Below are 18,477 nucleotides of genomic sequence, written 5' to 3'. Positions count from 1 at the left end.
CAGAGTTGATTTCCTTTAGGATTGACTGGTTTAATCTCCTTGCTGTCCAAGGGACTCTCAAGAGTCTTCCTCAGCACCAGTTTGAAAGCATCAGTTCTTCAGTGCTCAGCCTTCTTTATGGATCCAACTCTCACATCTGTACATGACTAATGGAAAACCATAGCTTTGACTATATGGGCCTTTGGTGGCAAAGTGATGACTCTGCTTTTTAATACACTGTCTAGACTTGTCATAGCATCGCCCTGTTACCTACCATCAACCTGTAAGAAAACCGTTTATGATCAACCCTCATCCATAATATTGCCTTTAAAATCCCTTCTCTGAAAACCATCAGGCAGTTTAGATCTTTCGCACATTAGATGCCCATTCTCCTTACTTGGTGGCCTGAAACAAACACTGTGCTTTCATTCAACACAACTCAGTGTCAGTAGATGGGCTTTGCTGCAAGAGCAGCAAGCAGACCCGAGTGTAGTTCAGTAACAGGTTCCACCCTGGGATGGCTTCCCAGCCTCCATCCATCAACTAAAGAGCATTCCCTAGGGCCCTTCCAGATGCCCCGCTCCAGGGCATTAATCAGGTCCCAAATTCTTGGAACACTCTCCTCGCATGCAGAAACCCTTGTTTAAATACAAACCAACCAAGCACAAAGCACTTCCCCAGCTTCCTGTTACCTGCAGGATAAAATCTCAACCCTTCCCCTGACCTCCAAGTTCTCCTCATTCTGGCGTCACTTCTCCAGCCTTGTTTTTAGTGAACATCCACCCCCAGGTCTGGGCTCACTTCCTGCTCTGCCTCGGAGAGGGCCAGCTGGGACCTCTGCCCCTACCTGGAATGGTCTCTACAGTCATCCCTTCGGTTCAAGTTCCCCAGGACCCCAACACCACAGACCCGCAGCTCGCACAGCTCTCCGGCATAATGTAGTGCTTCTCAAGTGCGATCCCTGGACCAGCAGCACCTGAGAACTTGTCAGAAATGCTCATTCTCAGGCCTGGCCCCAGACCTACTGAATCAGAATCTCTGGAGGATGGGTCCAGCAACCGGGGTATTAACCAGCCTTACAGTTGATTCTGATGCCTGCTCACATTTGAGAGCCAAAGAAGAGCAGTTAAGACTGCTGGCTGTTGAGTGTCCACTCTTCTTTCAGGGACAAAGCAGTGCCAGAAGTTTACCCAGGAATCTCTTAGGGACCCTCCTTGAGAAAGGTCAGTTATCTCTGAAGTATTGCTTGGTGCCTGCCTCTGAGAATGAGCAAGTATGATGGTGAAGCACAGGAAATGGCCACTATCTAAGATCTTCCTTAACCTGCCAAAACTGTAATTTCCTCTGGTGCAATCTTATGGCATAGAAGGCAATGGCACCCCACTCCAGTACTGTTGCCTGGAAAACCCCATGGACGGAGCAGCCTGGTAGGCTGCAGTCCATGGGGTCAGGAAGAGTTGGACACGACTGAGCAATTTCACTTTCACTTTTCACTTTCCTGCATTGGAGAAGGAAATGGCAACCCACTCCAGTGTTCTTGCCTGGAGAATCCCAGGGACGGGGGAGCCTGGTGGGCTGCCGTCTATGGGGTCGCACAGAGTCCGACACGACTGAAGCGACTTAGCAGCAGCAGCAACCTAATGGCTTCATTATCTGGCGAAAGATTGTATGATAAGATCCATCATGTTTCGAGGGTTCAAAAGGCAAGGGTTGTTGGTACCCAAGGAAGGGAAGGGCTCCAAGAGACTGGACAGTGGAGCTGGAACCAGTCCAGATGCATTTCCAGGGCAGCTGTGCTCGAGGGTGGGCACTGTGAGCCGTAAGAGGAGCGGCCTAGGGTCAGGCTCGTCTTGGGTGGGGACCGGGGCTCAAGCCCAAGAGTCCAGGGACCTAGGCAGGGCGGAGCATCTGGGAGGCGGGGCACCTGGGAGGCTCCGCCTAGCCTCTGCGTAAGTTTGGCCAACGCAGGGCTAAGTTACAACAGCGACACCCTGTGGCAACTGGAAAGCAAAGCAGCCAAACTGAGGGGACTCCCTATTGGGAGAAAGAACCTTTTTGGGTATGTATGAAGCCGTTTTTGTGTATTCGAAGGGTAGAGAGCTTCCACGGGGATACAATGGACTTTCCACCACTAGGGCTTGGATGGCATAGTGCTCCAAGCAAAGTTTCTTCCTCTGGAGAGTAGAGATGACGGCTTGTGCAGGACAAATCTTTGGCTATATATACATATATACATATATACTAAGATCCTGCTTGCTGTATATATATATATACAGCAAGCAGGATCTTAGTTCCCCGGACCAGGAATTGAACCCATGCTCCCTGAAGAGGAAGCACAGAGTCCTAACCACCGGGCAACCAGGGAATTCCTTACCCCCACCCCACCCCCCTTCGCTAATCACTGGCAATATTAACCTATGCCTTTCTCTTTATATTCTTCTCTTGCGTCCAGGTCCAGCAGGGCCACTGCAGTCCTTTGTTTTTTTCCAAGTAGGAAGCAGACATAGTTTGAGGTCCCTGGCTTTTTCTATCTTTTGTAAAAATCTGTAGTGTGTCCCTTGAAGAAAACATGCTGGCTCTCTGTTGAGGGAAAAGGAGAAGATAAAAGCATTCGAGGACGATGAGGAGAGAGCAGGGGAAGGTCATAGGCGGTAGGGAATCTCCCAGCCCCCCTCCGTGCTTCCTGATTGTGTCCTCAGGTTCAAGGTAAGATGAGCCCAGAGTGCCAAAGGGAATAAGCAAGGCTCCCAGCCTCGCCACAGTTCCCCCGTGCCGTGTATCCTGAAAGCAGCACAGTCTTAGGGCCCGAGGGACAGCAGGGCCTGAACCACGGACATCTCAGTGATGATGGGGTGGGAGGGGCCAGGTGATGGTCTCAGCGGATCAGGTCAGGAGAGGGGTTCCCAAGGACGGTTGACAGGAGCATTCCCACCAGCCTAGGGGAGTAAGGACTCAATTGGAAATGAATTCATTTAAAGAAAAAAATTTTCATCTTGTATGCATAGAGCATTTGGCATAGTTTTTGGTGCCCTGTCTGCAAAAGGAATGTCAAATGCTAGGGTGATCGTTACTGTGGATGCCAAGGGTGGCATGCCCCGCTGAAACATCGCACGGGGGAACCTGGGCTCACACTCTCTTCCGGTAAATATCCTGTTTCCCAGCTGCTTCTTGCTAGTTTCTGAGTTAGTTCGTGCAGAGCCCTGGGCGATAGACATGGGCACATTCATGGAGGAGAATCATGTTTTTAATTGCGAACAGAAAGTTGCTATTTTTGAGCTTGGTCTTAGAAGGCACCTCTTATGTTCAATTTGCATGCCAATTAGAGACAATTCGTCTTCAAGGCAAAGTTAATTGATCAAAGCTGAGGAACAAGAAATGAAAGACCTTTGAGCTGCCGTTACTCCCCAGTTCAGCTGAGACACAGGCCCCCGCAGGTAATTCCCAAACCTCTCAAGGAATCCCAGAACCACATGAAGAAGAGCTGGACATTGGGTATCAGCCAGCAGTGACTTCCCTTGTGTAGGATTCCAGATCATTCGATTCATGATCAGGGGGAGCCAATTTAGACTATCATCCAGTCAACTTAGAGCCAAAGATTAAACCCTTTGTCCTGATATTTTTTTAAGAAGTTCATGAAGGCGGAACAGCCATGGAACTCTGGGAAGCAAAGGAGGCTCCCATTCTGCAAAGAACTGAGATCAAAGGTGCCATTCAAGTTCATGCCTCCCTCAGCGAAAAAAGAACCCTCTGCCCCATATGATCATCATTTCCCTAAAGAAATCCAATGTTTATGCAAGACGTTCAAAGTGCCTCCTCCTCAAACCACATAATCAGTTGTTGTTCCGTTGCTAAGTCGTGTCCGACTCTGTGCGACCCAGTGGACTGCCTAACCAAAGCCACCCAGAAAATAACACCAGCAGGCATGGAAATTCCTGCCACCAGGGGCCGCTCTTACTCACCCATGACCTTCCACAGTTCAAAGCCAAAGCAAAACATGTTGCTAAAAGTGTTCAAGTGAAAAGTGACTGCAAAGCTTTTGAAACCCAAAGTCAGTGACATGGACTTGGTGGTGGGTGGCGGGGTGGTGGTGGAGCAGGGACAGTGTGTATCACTCAATTTTGCATTTTTGGTCCTTGCAGCTTTTGTTCATTTGTTCCTTTAAGCCCTGTAACTACAGCCTCCCAGAAGCTGGGCTTCAATTTGTTCAGAAGGGTTTTTCTAACCAGATCATATGTTGAACTCACAGACAATTATTCATTGCTTCCAGTGTCCTGACCTGTGTCTGTTCTGGGGACAGAATGTTCACATCTGCTCGCCCTCTGCTTCTGAATAATGCCAAACCTGTGGGTGCTGAATAATAGCCCCAACAAGGAAATCAGGACCCGATTGTGAGTCAGAATGAGAAACGCCTGACCAGCGGGTCACACCTGACTGGCTGTGTTCCACTGTGGCAGGGGAGCCTTGTTGATTTCTGAAATTCATCCACCAGCCTCCCTGGGACTGGATGATGGCTCTTTGAATCCTCTGTCTCAGCTCTTGAAGCCCACCTTGACTTCTGTCTTGGAATACAGACTCCAGCTTCACCACAGATTAGCCACACCCTCCTAAGGCCCTTGGCAGCCTTCATCTTTTTTATTGTAAGTTCTGAGAAGGAGGATAAAAGACCTGGAATGCTGTGGTATGGAAGCCTATCATTACTAATTGCATCTCTGGGCAGGAAAATATTAATTTTCCAATCAGGCAGGTCTAGGCAAATCACAAAGAGGTCTAGGAACCACTGCTTGGAACATCTCACCACTGACAACTACATCATGGATTTTAGGATAAAATTTCCGAAGCAAATGGAGCAAAACAAAAGCTGAGCAGGCCGAGAGCTGGCCACACCTCGGGCTGGGTCACACCTCTGGACCTGGTCCTACCTGGACAGGCCTCCTGGGTCCGCGCCTCTGGGTGTCTCCTCGGGCTTCCTTTCTCCTCTCTGACTGTTCCCGGGTGGTTGCACGGATTCTGGACTTCGCACCGAAGAAGTCCTCTGGGCCACAAGAAAGAGAAATTGGAAAGGAAATCAAGCAGGAACCTTTGAAAACACAGAGACTTTATCAATAGGGCGCTGATCACAACACTGAAGAGCCAGGGGTGTTTTTGTCTGTTTGTTTGTTATTTTGCTTTACTGTCCATCTGAGCACTGACTGTACCAGGAGCGGAGGGAGGCTTTGGAGGCACACGGTGAGCAAAGCCCTGCTCTCACCTGATGGAGGAGAAACACAGCAAGCAAACCAGCGATTTGAGCTGAGTAGGCTGACTGTTTCAGTAAAAAAAAACACAATGGGGACACCCCTCACACTTTGGGGGCCATCTGCTTCCTGGAGAAAGTGGGATATTGAATCTAAGATCTTAGTGCATTTTGTTTGTGGCCTCACCTCGAGGAAAACACACTTCCTGCCCCTGCCCCACAGTTTGCACATCAGAATTCAGCTGGAAACCTGAAAAAAAAATACTGGGGCCACTCAATGAGGTCTCAACCATTCTAAGAGTTGGTCATCATTTCTTAAATGGCACAGAAAGCTTGTCTGCTGTTCAGATGATTTTTCAAGCTAAAATGCAATTTAAAGCACAGTCAAAACATCAAATCATAGGATAGAAAGAGATGAGATGTTTTAAAAACTCAATTTAAACGATGCTCATTTAAGTCTGATACAATATCAGAAATGGAGGAAAGGACTTCTAGGAATCCCCAGCAGTATTCCTCAAGGCAGTGGTTGTCTTCTTTTTTTAAAACAACTTTTTATGTATTTATTTAGGTTTCTGGTTGCCCTGAGAAGCTTGTAGGATCTTACTTCCCCAGAGAATTGAATCCATGTCTCCTGCAGTGGGAATTGAACCCATGTTTCCTGCAATGGAAGCACAGAGTTTTAACCACTGGACCACCAGGGAAGTCCCCAGTGGTTGTCTTTTGTCTTCTCAGCAGGGTGCCTGAACCCCCGCACCCCAAAACAACACACACACTTTTCTCTGGAGCCAGATCTGCCTTCTAAAGAACTGCTCTTCTGTCCCTCTGCCCCTAAGGTTCTCATGGAAACGTCAGTCCTAGCACCCCTCACCCCTGCCCATCCGGATATGCACAAGACTCGGGTTAAGGCAGGTCCTTCCTCAGGACTCCCCAGAGAACCAGAGGGATGGTAAACCGGTCGCTGGCTCTGTTAGAACATGAACGCAAGAGTTACTGGCAGTCTGTCTCTCGCCATTGTGGAGGAAGGCAGGCTGCAGCCGAGAGTACAGACTCAGCTGGTAGAGAAAAGCCAAGACAAATGTTTCCGCAGCTGGTCTATTTCACTGAGTGGTTGGCTGTTTGTATTCACCCCATTGTGTCCAGAGGTAAAGTATAAAAGATGCTTCAGCTCTCGAGGGCTCAAACTTTCCAGTGCTAAATAGGAATACTACAATTCAAAAAAATCTTCATTCACTCTTGCTGAGACAGAATGAGGGAAAGAACACAACAATAATAACAACATCTGTTTATTGAGCATCGACTAAGTGCCTGGGTGTTCATTGGAAGGACTGATGTTGAAGCTGAAACTCCAATACTTTGGCCACCTGATGTGAAGAGCTGATTCATTTGAAAAGACCCTGATGCTGGGAAAGACTGAAGGCAGGAGGAGAAGAGAACGACAGAGGATGAGATGGTTGGATGGCATCACTAACTCAATGGACATGAGTTTGAGAAAACTCCGGGAGTTGGTGATGGACAGGGAGGCCTGGCGTGCTGCGATTCATGGGGTCGCGAAGAGTCGGACAGGACTGGGCGACTGAACAACAAACATATCCATGTAGCTGATTCAGGCTGCTGCTCAGCAGAGACCAACACAAGAGTGTAACGCAACCAGACGCCAACTAAAAATAAAAAATTAATGGTAAATCTTCTTATGGGCTTCTTTTTTATTTATCATCCCATTACTCAAATTTCTACATGAAGCCACTCCAGATAAAAATTTAAAGTATTTTGAGCTGTATTATCAGCACTCGTGCTGCTGTCTTAGAACAGGGGTTTTAAGAGGTTATGAATCTGGCCAAGGTCACACATCAGGGCAGTCTGGTGGACCTGATCCTCTCTGATTCCAAAGCCAGAGAGAAGCATCTCAGTTGAGGAGGGGAGCTGGGGTCGATTCCTCACCTAAGAGGGGAACTGTGGACCCCAGGCTGGCGTGACCTCCATGCTGGCTGACCCATTCCCTGTAATGAGCACCCAGCTCTGTCCTGTGGACTTCAGTCTTCTGATCTGTGAGTCCTGAACAGAAATCACTCTCTAGAGTAATATCAAGACAATACAAACTTCCAGTCACAGTAAATTCCAATTCCAAAGTGTCCCTGACTCTTCTGAAGAAGGCTCTTTATACCATCCTACTACCTTTGGGTGCCTGCTTTACCATTTAACTATGATGACTCCAGAATCATAATACAGAGTGAGTGACATTTTCATATCAGGGTCCCACATTTTTAAAACTCTAACCCAATTCCTGCTTGTCTAACTATCATACAGGTCTCAGCTCCAAATTCCTTCTGCAGCCAGGCTTCCCTTTCAATCACCATATTATCTGAAAATAATTGAACAGATAAATCTCCTGCTCTTTATTCCAGGATCAATGGGTAATTTAAAGTAATTCTGGAAAGACACTGATGTGTCTAACAGCTCAGACAGATGCAAACAACAGATGGAATCAGGAGGCAGAGCTCTGCTCTCACCCAAGGTGGGGAGGGGACCGCGTGCTGAATTTCCTCCAGCAAAGGAAATATGACAAGGACTCAGATTTGTCTTCAGAGAAGAAAACAGGGTAGACCTTTATCACTTTTCAGCCCCACCTGTCCTCCTCATAAAAAGCGAATCTGTAAGAAGAACGGCAGTTCTCTCCAGCAAAAACATAGCTGATTGGAGTCAAAATAAAGGCAATTGTACCATCTATGGGGACAGCACACTGCACTGGGCAGTTATTTCACATCCTCTAGTTCTTAGAAAATCCGTGTGTGCTAGCAGGCAGGTAAAATACTGTTTTCCACTTCTCAGAAACAGAAGTGAAGGAACTTTTGCCAGGTCTCCTGCCTTGAAGTCCAATACTCTTTCCACGATAATAACACCCAATGCCTACATCGCATATTTTTTGGTAGAATAATCACAGCAGACATTATTATGAACACTTTCTATGTGCCACATACAGGTCTCCACTGATTTTCAAGCTTGCTTTACATCACTTCTCTTTTACAAAAGACCTGTACATGTTTTTCCGAAACCCACGCACAACTACTGACTCCACGCGCTGCAACTACTGGAGTCCGCACGCCTAGAGCCCTGCTCCACAACAGGAGAAGCCACAGTGAGAAGCGTATGCGCTGCACCAAAGATTAGCCCCCGCCCCTCCCTGCGACCCCCGCAATAAGAGAAGGCCCAAGTGAAGCAGTGAAGACCCCAGGGCAAACAAAAATAAATAAATAAATAAATTTTTAAAAAAGAAATCCCAAGGGGATTTTTGCTTTTATTGAAAAGGCACAAAGCAAAAATACCTTTCAGCATTTCTTTTGCAGCAAAGCTGGTATGGAGACAGCATGAACGCCTAGCAGCAGCGAGAGTGGCCCCGCCAAGCTCCTTGGCTGGGAGCCACACTCAACATCCCAGCAACAAGTCGCCATATCTCTCTCTGAACTATGTCTGTAAGCACCTGGGCTTTATCCAGTTTATTTTGTGCATCTATCAGCAAGAGATGTCCTAAGGTAATCACTGCTTTAAGCCATATCAGCTTAGAAAAGCTTTCCTAGGAATTTTCTACATTCAGAAGGTGGACAATCGGGGTAGCCTGCACTATTGTCTTTAAGTGCATAACATATTTGAACTCATCCAATTCTTACAACAACCCTATTTTACTGCTAGGGTCACTTAGCACAGAGAGGTTAAGCCACTTGCCCCAAATCACACTATTTGGAAGCGGTGAAGCCAGGACTTGGGCTCAGATGGTTTGGCTCCAGAATCTGCACCCTTGACGCCCTGCCTTATGCTACCTCACCAGGCAGTGGGAATCCTGTGACTCCCATCATCTTCCTGCCATGCTCCAAGGAAATAAAACAACTGGACATCTATGAACACTATGGTACAGAGGCCTGGAGTCAATGCCCAGAATAGTCCCCTGGCACAGGGAGGCATTCCAGAAATACTTGTTGAATGTATGAAAAACAGATCATTCCTGTTTAGTCTGCTAGCCACTTCTGCAAATCAAGGGGCACACACTCGGGCCGTGGAGCTCTCACCCCTGCCTCATTTCCCGCAGTGCCTTTGAGCTCGTCCCTCCCCCGTCCCTCCCCCTCTCCCCACCCCATCCTAGCAACAGTACTAAGGCCTGTTGCTTACAGGATTCCTAGGGGTCTGTTGTGTCAACAGGCATCACTACAAAACAGGATACATTTCTAAAGTTACCCCTTACACTTCCAATAGCAGGCTGGAAAAAAAAAAAAAAAAACTGGCAACGCTCCACATGACAAACAGACTTGTCAGGTTGCTTCTTCAAATCTTTCCTTTGCTGTCATTGCTTGAGTAAACAAACAGCCTTTCTTTGGCTCAGGAATACTCCAGAGCTCTGGGTTTATTTAAAAGCAGTCTTCAAACAGTCACAACTTTCCAGTCCTGAAAAATACACTTTACCCAAAGCTAAAGTGCTTCCCCACTAAAAAAGAAAAATTCCCCTGACCTTACCTCTTAAATAAGCTCCACCTCTCTGGACCATGGCTTACTGGTCACGCCAATAAAGAGGTTTAATTAACACAGTTAGATCATGACCAGGGTGTCTTGCCAAGTCGCCCACTCTTGGAATGAGCTTCTGGGGAGCAGTGTGACTGCAGGTGAATGCTGGGAAGTAGACCAAAGGTCATCCCCATGGCATTAGGAATCGGATTTCAGAAACAACTGCCGGGCTGCCAAATATGGAGGGGGAACACATGTTCTGCGCTAGGGCCGGTGGGCCGCCCATCTTCCCTGTCAAATGAGGGCAGAGACTTAGACCAGTTCTGCTAGATCATCCCAACCATTTCTTCACCTCTCCCGCTCCCCTTGCAGGCACTCTGTCAGGCCAAGAAGAGGGAGGCCCCCAGGTGGAATTTTAGGCTTCCCCAAATGGAATGCTTTCTCATGAAACATGGTGCAACATGGTAGGATAAATGAACGAGCTTTGGAGTCAGAGAGAGCTGGGTTTGAACCCCCACTCTACCCTGAGAAAGTGGAAAAAATAAGAGAATCGAGTTTGCGTGGGGGTTTGGGTGATTCCGTCTCATGTTCAGGAGTCTAGACTTCAGGTTGATACAGAAGATTTTAAAAGATAAGGTGTGGCCCTCCCTAGTGGTCCAGTGATTAAGAAGCCACCTGTCAATGCGGGGATACAGGTTTGATCCCTGGTCCTGGAAGATTCCACAGCCTGCAGGGCAACTAAGCCCATGGGTCACATCTACCAAAGCCCACATGCCCTGGAGCCTGGGCTTCACAAGAGAAGCCACCACCGAGAGAAGCCCGCGCACCACAAGTACAAACAGAGAGGACCCTCTGCTTGCCACAACTAGAGAAAAATCTGTGTGCAACAACGAAGACCCAGTGCAGACAAAAATAAATATATTTTTAAAAGATAGACGCATTATAAAAAATATATATATATTTTAAAAGATATGGTATAAGATACTAACTTAGGGGAAGTTGAGGGAAAGAATAAGGGAATTCTCTCTATTCTCTTTGCAATTTTTCTGTAAATCTGAAAATATTTCCAAATAAAACGTTTAATTAGAATAAAAGAGTCTTCATGGAACTTACAGCTTAGTGAATGAACGAGAGATAACATTTAATGACTAATATCTGTCTCCCCTTCCTCAAAATTGTTGGCATCAAAAGTGGTAAGAATTAACCCCCAAGGACCCAGGAACCTCAAAGATGCCGGAGTTCACAAGTTCTGACACCTGGAGTCCGAGGGGAGAGGAAAACCTTCGGGACATCAAAAAACTGTTCAGTATTAATGACTTATCTGTGCTTAATATTTTAGTATCAATGTGATTTAAAGAGAGATACATAAGGTCAGAAAACCCAAATCATTTCACCCCAATCCCCAACCTGCCGGCCCCTGTGAGTGACGAGAGAACTCTGTCACTATGGAAGAAAAAAAAAAAAAAAACACCTGTCCAAATGGAGCAGAGTCCCTTTATTCAGAACTGGGGTTGTCAGATGGACTGTAATGTCCTGTGATTTTTTTTGCATGATTGCACTTGAAATACAGATATAAATCTTATTTTTTGCTTCTCTAGGATTTCTTTAATACATCTATTCATTTTCATGCTAAAGTAGCATGACACTTGATTTAAGAATAAGGGTGCAACTCTTGGTGGAAACGTAAATTGATACAGCCACTGTGGAGAACAGTATGGAGATTCCTTTAAAAACTAGGAATAAAACTACCACATGACCTAGCATTCAAAAAACTAAGATCATGGCATTTGGTCCCATCACTTCATGGCAAATAGATGGAGAAACAAGGGAAACAATGACAGACTTTATTTTCTTGGGCTCCAAAATCACTGCAGGTGGTGACTGCAGCCATGAAATTAAAAGATCTTGCTCCTTGGAAAGAAAGCTATGACAAACCTAGAAGACATATTAAAAAGCAGAGACATTACTTGCCGACCAAGATCTGTATAATCAAAGCTACCGTTTTTCCAGTAGTCATGTACGGATGTGAGAGTTGGACCATATAGGAGGATGAGCGCCAAAGAATTGATACTTTTGAACTGTAGCATTGGAGAAGACTCTTGGACTGCAAGGAGATCAAACCAGTCAATCCTAAAGGAAGTCAGTCCTGAATATTCACTGGAAGGACTGATGCTAAAGCTGAAACTCCAGTACTTTGGCCACCTGATTTGAAGAACTGACTCATTGGAAAAGACCCTGATTTGGGGATAGATTGAAGGCAGGAGGAGAAGGGGACAACAGAGGATGAGATGGTTGCATCGCATCACCGGCTCAATGAACACGAGTTTGAGCAAGCTCCAGGAGTTGGTGATGGACAGGGAGGCCTGGCATGCTGCAGTCCATGGGGTCACAAAGAGTCAGACACAACTGAGCGACTGAGCTGAACTGATGACCCAGCAATCCTACTACTGGACATATACCCTGAGGAAACCATAACTGAAAGAGACACATGCACCCCACGTTCACTGCAGCACTGTTTATATTAGCTAGGACACGGAAGCAGCCTAGATGTCCACTGACAGATGAATGAATAAAGAAGTTGCGGTACATATATACAATGGAATATTATTCAGCCATAAAAAGGAACACATTTGAGTCAGTTCTAAAGAGGTGGATGAACCTAGAGTCTATCATACAGAGTGAATTAAGTTAGAAAGAGAAAAACACCTATTGTATATTAACAATATATATGGAATCTAGAAAGATGGTACTGAGGAACCCATATGCAGGGCAGCAATGGAAATGCAGACACAGTGAACAGATGTGGACACAGTTGAGGGAGGAGAGGATGGGATAAATTGGGAGAGCAGCATTGAAACATATACTTCACCATATGTCAAATAGATAGCCAGTGGGAGTTTGCTGTGTGACACAGGGGGCTCAAATCTGGGGCTCTGTGAAAATGCAGCGGGGTGGGATGGGGTGGGAGGTGGGAGGGGGGTCAAGAGAGAGGGGCACATGTGTACCTACGGCTGATTCATGTTGGTGTATGGCAGAAATCAATGCAATACTATAAAGCAATTATCCTCCAGTTACTTTCTCCAGAGGAATCTTCCGAACCAAGGGATCGAACCCAGGTCTCCCACATTGCAGGTGAATTCTTTACCAGCTGAGCCACAAGGGAAGCCCCCAATTAAAAATAAATAACTTTTAAAAAGGATAAGGGTGCAAGAAAGCAACTATACTCCAATAAAAATAGAAAAAGAACAAGGGTGCAGGAAGCCAGGTGCAGTGGTTCAAAGCCAAACTACAGTGTATATTTAGCCATAAGCCTTCAGATTCTCTGCCCCTAGTATATCTGGAAAAGAGGAATCATATTTACAGGGTTGCTTCGAAGGTTAAATAAAATAGGGTTATGTGTGAAGCACAAGGTCCAAGGCTATATCATAGTAGACACTCATACATGTTAGTTATAATTATAAAGAAGAAACTGATTCAGAACTCATTAACTAGGAGCCCCAGTGCCTTTCTCAGATTGGAGTTAGAACAGTTAATCCTATTCTTCAGAAGCGGCATCTGGCCAAACCTGGAGCCATGCAGTTCACAAACTTTAATAATGACTCCAGCAAAAATTAGCACCAGTCCTCTGGGCTGGGCCATCAGATGTCATACTAACAAGCTCTCTCCACTGTTACCAGCATTGCAGTCATGCTGTTTAACTGTCTTTGTTCAATTTATTTCTCATTAAGCACATTTAAATCATCCCAGGTGCCCACTTACTGTCAGTAGACTATTAGAAGATGCTGTTCTGCCAGGGCTGTCATAATGTTGAGTGCCCTGGGTTCCTCTGGAAATAAGAGACTCCCTCCAAGCTGAACTTGGGATCACAGGCATTTGTAGATTTAAACAACATATGCACATACTTGTGTACCTGTGTGTGTGCTCATTCACTAAGTCATGCCTGAGTCTTTGCAACGCCAGGGACAGTAGCCCACCAGGCTCCTTTGTCTATGGGATTTCCCAAGCAAGAATACAGGAGTGGGTTGCCATTTCCTCTCCAGGGGATCTTCCCAAACCAGAGATCGAACTCTCCTCTCCTGCCCTGGCAAGCAGATCCTTTACCATCTGAGCCACCAGGGAAGCCCATGCAGATACTTAGCAGCCATTTACCTAGAAGCAAAATAATAATCACACAGTGCCTGAGCCACAGCTGACCTCAGCCTGTGGAAGCATGCCCTGGGGTGCCTCGCATAGCACAGATTCTCTTGTCCTCCTGGTCCTCTGCTCCTTGGAGGTCAGAGAATCTGAAGCCACAGTGCTGAGGTCACTTTCAGGAATGAACCTCAGACCCAGCTGCCTCATGGGCCCTGAGGCAGAACCAGGAAGACCTTCCCCAGCGAGGTCTGGGCTGGGGAGGCCTGCGCAGTGACTTGCCCTCATCCCTCCTTACCCAGCTTGTTTCCTGCTCATCCTCCAGCTCCCCGGAGTCTTCCGGGGTACCCAGGGCCAGCTCAGGTGTCCTGGCACCCATCCTCTTGCTTCACAGCATTGACCACAGTTTCTACAGTTGAAAATCCTTTTTTTTCAAACTACAGTAACATCCAGACGATGGAATTGCTTTAAAAGAGCATTTTTAATGATCGTATATTTTTAACTCAAGCCATAATATCAATAAAAAAAAAAATAATAGGATTGACTGTCTTTCTTTTCCTCCCCATGCTGTCAGAGCCATAAACAGGTACCACGACAGCCCCAAGGCCAAGAGGAGGTTCAGAGGTGGTAAAGCCGGCTGGGATGGGCATTGCCCTTCTGCTCTGGAATCCGTGTGCTTCAGGGCTCCCCAGAACCAAACACTCGGGAAAGAACACGGAGTCACTGTCATGCCTGCTTTCAGGTGTTGGGGCTGTGGGCTGACGTGGCCCTTATCTCACCATAAACCCTTCTGTGAGAATCCTGATGCATGAAACCCCAGGAAGGGCTGTTGGAGGGAGGCTACCCTCATTACCATACCACCTCCACCTCTGTTCCAAAGAGGACACCCCAGTTAGGACCCTGAGACTAACTGGCGCGTTGGTCAGCAGCTCAGCCTCAGGCCGCTCCGCTGCCCTTGGCTCACTGTTCGTCACGCTAGTGACCTCCCACTGCACTGCACCCTCCTGCCCCCAAGCCGGCCGCCTCCACAGCCTTGGTTAGACGCACGGCTTCCTTCTCATTCCCAGCCAACATGTCTGATGCTCACAGGAAGACGTGTCACCAGGAAGGAAAGGCCTCTGAGTCACAGCTGTGCGTTTTAGTAACTCTGGCTGCTCTGGGCTTCCTGAGAACAGTCCGCTTGCCAGGAGGCCTCAGTGAGTCAGTCAGCGGAGGGAAGGAGCGTGAGTAACAAGTAGGACCCAGCATGCAGGAACAGGCATCCAGGAGGGGCTGGGTCTCCTCTAAGGTCAAAAGGCCTCAGCCACTAAGGAACCTTCAATAAATGGATGAAGCTGGTCCAGTCTGCGTGTGTGAATTTCCCCACCAACGACTTCTCTTCCCTTGGGAATACAGACAAGAAACCAAGGCCACACCACTAAATTCCAGTTTGAAGAGTGTTTGTTTGTGCTGATGAAGGAAGAAATAACTGTGCTCTTGAGCAGATTCCAGATACAGGACAATCGTGACGTTATTAAACTTGACTTCTTAAGGTAAAATGGTGAATAATTAATTTGACACATCAGTTGCTTCCAAAAAATGCCAGTAGCAAAAAATCATTAGGCTAATTTGCTGGCCTACTGCCAAGAGACTATGAAGAGAGGTCCTACCATGGCTTGTACGCAGCTTCCCTCAGCAACTACGTGAAGGTCCAGTCTCCCCAGGTACCTGTTATCCCCCCAGCTTCCACAATTAGTATTCCTCCTGCCTCCTCTGACCTCATCTCCACCACCCACCACATGCACCCCTTTCTCTGCACCCTTATCAGCCATCCCAGCCCTATCTGCTTTTGTCCTCTCTCCCCTAATCCACAGTGGTGGAAATGTCTGTCCTGTAAGCCCATTTCTGCTCCAACCCCATTCCCTCTCAAATGTTCAAGGTCAGCCTTCTTTCCACCGACCTTTCTCATCCATCCTCCACTGATCCCTGTCTCCCTTCCACAAGCCCACTGGCACACGGGCATCCAGTATCTTCAGTCTTTAATTAAAGCTTCCAGGCAACTTTCTCCACTAGCTACTGTCCCAATATTCTGCTCCTTTTCTTAGGAAAACTTCCTGGATGACCTACACACCTCTCTCCACTTCCTTATCTCCAATTCCTGCATCAGATCTGCCCCCTGCAACCTGCATCCCAGTCCTCACTGGACCTGTGCCTGTCAAGGACCTGCAGGGCAACATGAGGCTTTCCTCATCTGGCTGCCACGTCATCAACTCAATGGACAGCTGTCTGCTCCTTTTTTGTCAGCAGCATCTGATGCCACTATACCTCATGATCGCTTAGGTCCCTCGTTTCCTTTGTATTTAGTCAGCTTCAACTCCTTCAAAAATACTTCCCCCCCTACACACATACCCTGGTTCTCCCACTTCCCCCTGGGCTTATGTCTAAATGTTGAAGCAGCTCCAATTAATCAAGTCCCTCAATCTCTCCCAATGGACTTCCCCAGTGACTCAACCAGTACAGAATCCACCTGCAAGGCAAGAGACACAGGAGACTCGGGTTTCACCCCTGGGTCAGGAAGATTCTCTGGAGGAGGAAATGGAAATCCACTCCATTATTCTTGCCTGGAGAATCCCATGGACAGAGGTCCAGTCGGATGGATTTAAATATCTGTGCTGATGACTGAAATATACATCTCATGCCCCATCACTTAAGTATCCAAATGCCCACTAGATCTCTTCACTGTAGTTCCCAATAGGCATTCATATTTAATGCCAAACCAGAACCTTTGATTTTCTCCCTTCTCCCTAAAATTTCCTCTCCTCCCATCCTCCCCATCTGAAGAATTGACATTCCCATCTACCCAAAAGTCAGGCCCAACACCTGGGGCTCCCTCTTGGTTCTGCTCTTTCTCCCATCCTATAGGTTCGATCCCTCATTAGGCATTTCTCTCTGCCTTCAAAATACATCCCCAATCCAGGAGCCCTCTTCCCTGATACCTCATTCCAGGCCATAATCATCTATCTTTTTGACCTCTAGATAGCCCTTCTCTACTCCTGCCTTCTGCCCCCTAAAGACCACGCTCAACATAGCAACCACAACTTTTTAAAATCTCCAATCAGGAACTTCCCTGGTGGTCCAAGGAAGGGAGCTTGAGTTCAATCCCTGGTCAGGGAACTAGATCCCACATGCTGCAAGTAAGAGTTGGCATGCCACAACTAAGACCCCTCAGTGCAGCCAAATAAATAAATACATTTTTAAAAATAAAAAAATAATCTAATCAGTTCAAGTCATTCTCCTCTGAAAACTCTCGGGGGCCATTTCTCAGAGTAATCTGGGAAGCTGGGATTCTGGGCTAGGACTGTGTTTGGCTCAAATAAAACTCTGTTCTTATTATTGATCACTTTCATCAAAAGCACCAAGCAGACCTTCTGGAAGCCACCCTCGGTGGGCGGAGCTATTCTTAAGACAGGGAACACGCCCTAAGGGTGACTAACACGCCTCCCTCTGGGTGTGCGGATGTCACAGCAGGCTACATTTTATCGCCTCACACTGACCGCACCCATAGGCACACACCTACCTTGACACTGTCTCCAGGAAAAATCTCCGTGAAGAGGAGGCAAAGCCCCCAGCTTGCCCTCCTTCCCAGTGGATGGCAAACACTTCAGGAAGAGCTCAAACTAGGGGACTCAGCCAGCTGCACGATGCGCACCCACACTGAGGGCGCTCGGGAAAGCAATATTCCTTAGGACAAACCAGCTTTGTCCACTGGTGGCAAAGGGCGGCCACCATCCCATACTCGGCCTCCCTCCAGCATTAAGGAAATCAAAGCAGAAATGTTTGGAAGGGTAAGTATTGGCAGTTGCATTACCTTGAGAGCATAAGCCATATTCAGCATCTCACAGCATAGCAACCCAGCCAGATCTTGGGTGTTGGTTAGTTGCTAAGTCTGTCCGAGTCTTTCGAGACCCCATGGACAGTAGCCCGTGAGGCTCCTCTGTCCATGCTATTTCCCAGGCAAGAATACTGGAGTGGGTTGCCATTTCCTCCTCCAGGGGATCTTCCTGACCCAGGGATCGAACCCACGTCTCCAGCACTGGCAGGCAGGTTCTTTACCACTGAGCCACAAGGGAAGCCCAGATGTTTGGTAGACACACCAAAATGTTAGTTTCAAAAATCCAAACATATATTGCAGATTTCTACTGTGTTTTATCACTTATTTGAGGTGGGCGGGAGGAGGCAATGGGAGAAGGAAGAGGAGGAGAAAAACTAAAAATGCAAACAAACACAGCACGCCAACAGTCTGCAACCAATTAGAGGTTAGGAAGGGGTCTGACAGCAAACCGTACAGAGCACGTCTCTCAGTACCTGCAGAGGCTCAGGGTTTGGAGGCCACAGGATGACGTTATTCAAGCCAGAGTCCTCTTGCTGAAAGCAAAGTGTCTTGCTGTTAGAAAGGGCCACAGTGAATGGTAATCCTCCCAAGAACCAGAGAGAGACCCTAACTTGCTGGAGGTGCTCCCACCTTGCCCACCACTACCCAGGGGAAGTTAGACAACAGAAGGAGAAGGACCTGCAGCCCAAGGGTGTCTGAAGGAGGCAAGGACTAGGCAGGACTAGGAAGACCCATCTCTCATCCACTGCACTGGGGATGTTGCTGGTTCTCAATG

The 18,477-nt window shown here is 47.3% G+C and overlaps 1 protein-coding gene across 13 annotated transcripts in view; it reads right to left on the bottom strand.

Annotated features, from left to right (window-relative positions):
- The window catches only part of TACC2 (transforming acidic coiled-coil containing protein 2), a 227,728-nt gene that overhangs the window by 178,843 nt on the left and 30,408 nt on the right, over positions 1–18,477 (bottom strand). For 12 of the 13 annotated variants that reach the window (XM_070470314.1, XM_070470321.1, XM_070470316.1 and 9 more), the window contains exons 3-4: positions 18,176–18,235; positions 4,899–5,011 (exon numbers count right to left, since the gene is read on the bottom strand). In XM_070470314.1, coding sequence (XP_070326415.1) covers positions 4,899–5,011; positions 18,176–18,235 — 173 coding nt within the window. The remainder of the gene's footprint in view (positions 1–4,898; positions 5,012–18,175; positions 18,236–18,477) is intronic. The other variant, XM_070470320.1, reaches the window with a different exon arrangement.

The sequence above is a fragment of the Odocoileus virginianus genome, chromosome 7 (genome assembly GCF_023699985.2).
Source record: "Odocoileus virginianus isolate 20LAN1187 ecotype Illinois chromosome 7, Ovbor_1.2, whole genome shotgun sequence".
Taxonomy (NCBI): Eukaryota; Metazoa; Chordata; class Mammalia; order Artiodactyla; family Cervidae; genus Odocoileus; species Odocoileus virginianus.
Note: the sequence above shows the minus strand (reverse complement) of the source record. Positions and strands in the feature narration are given on the sequence as shown.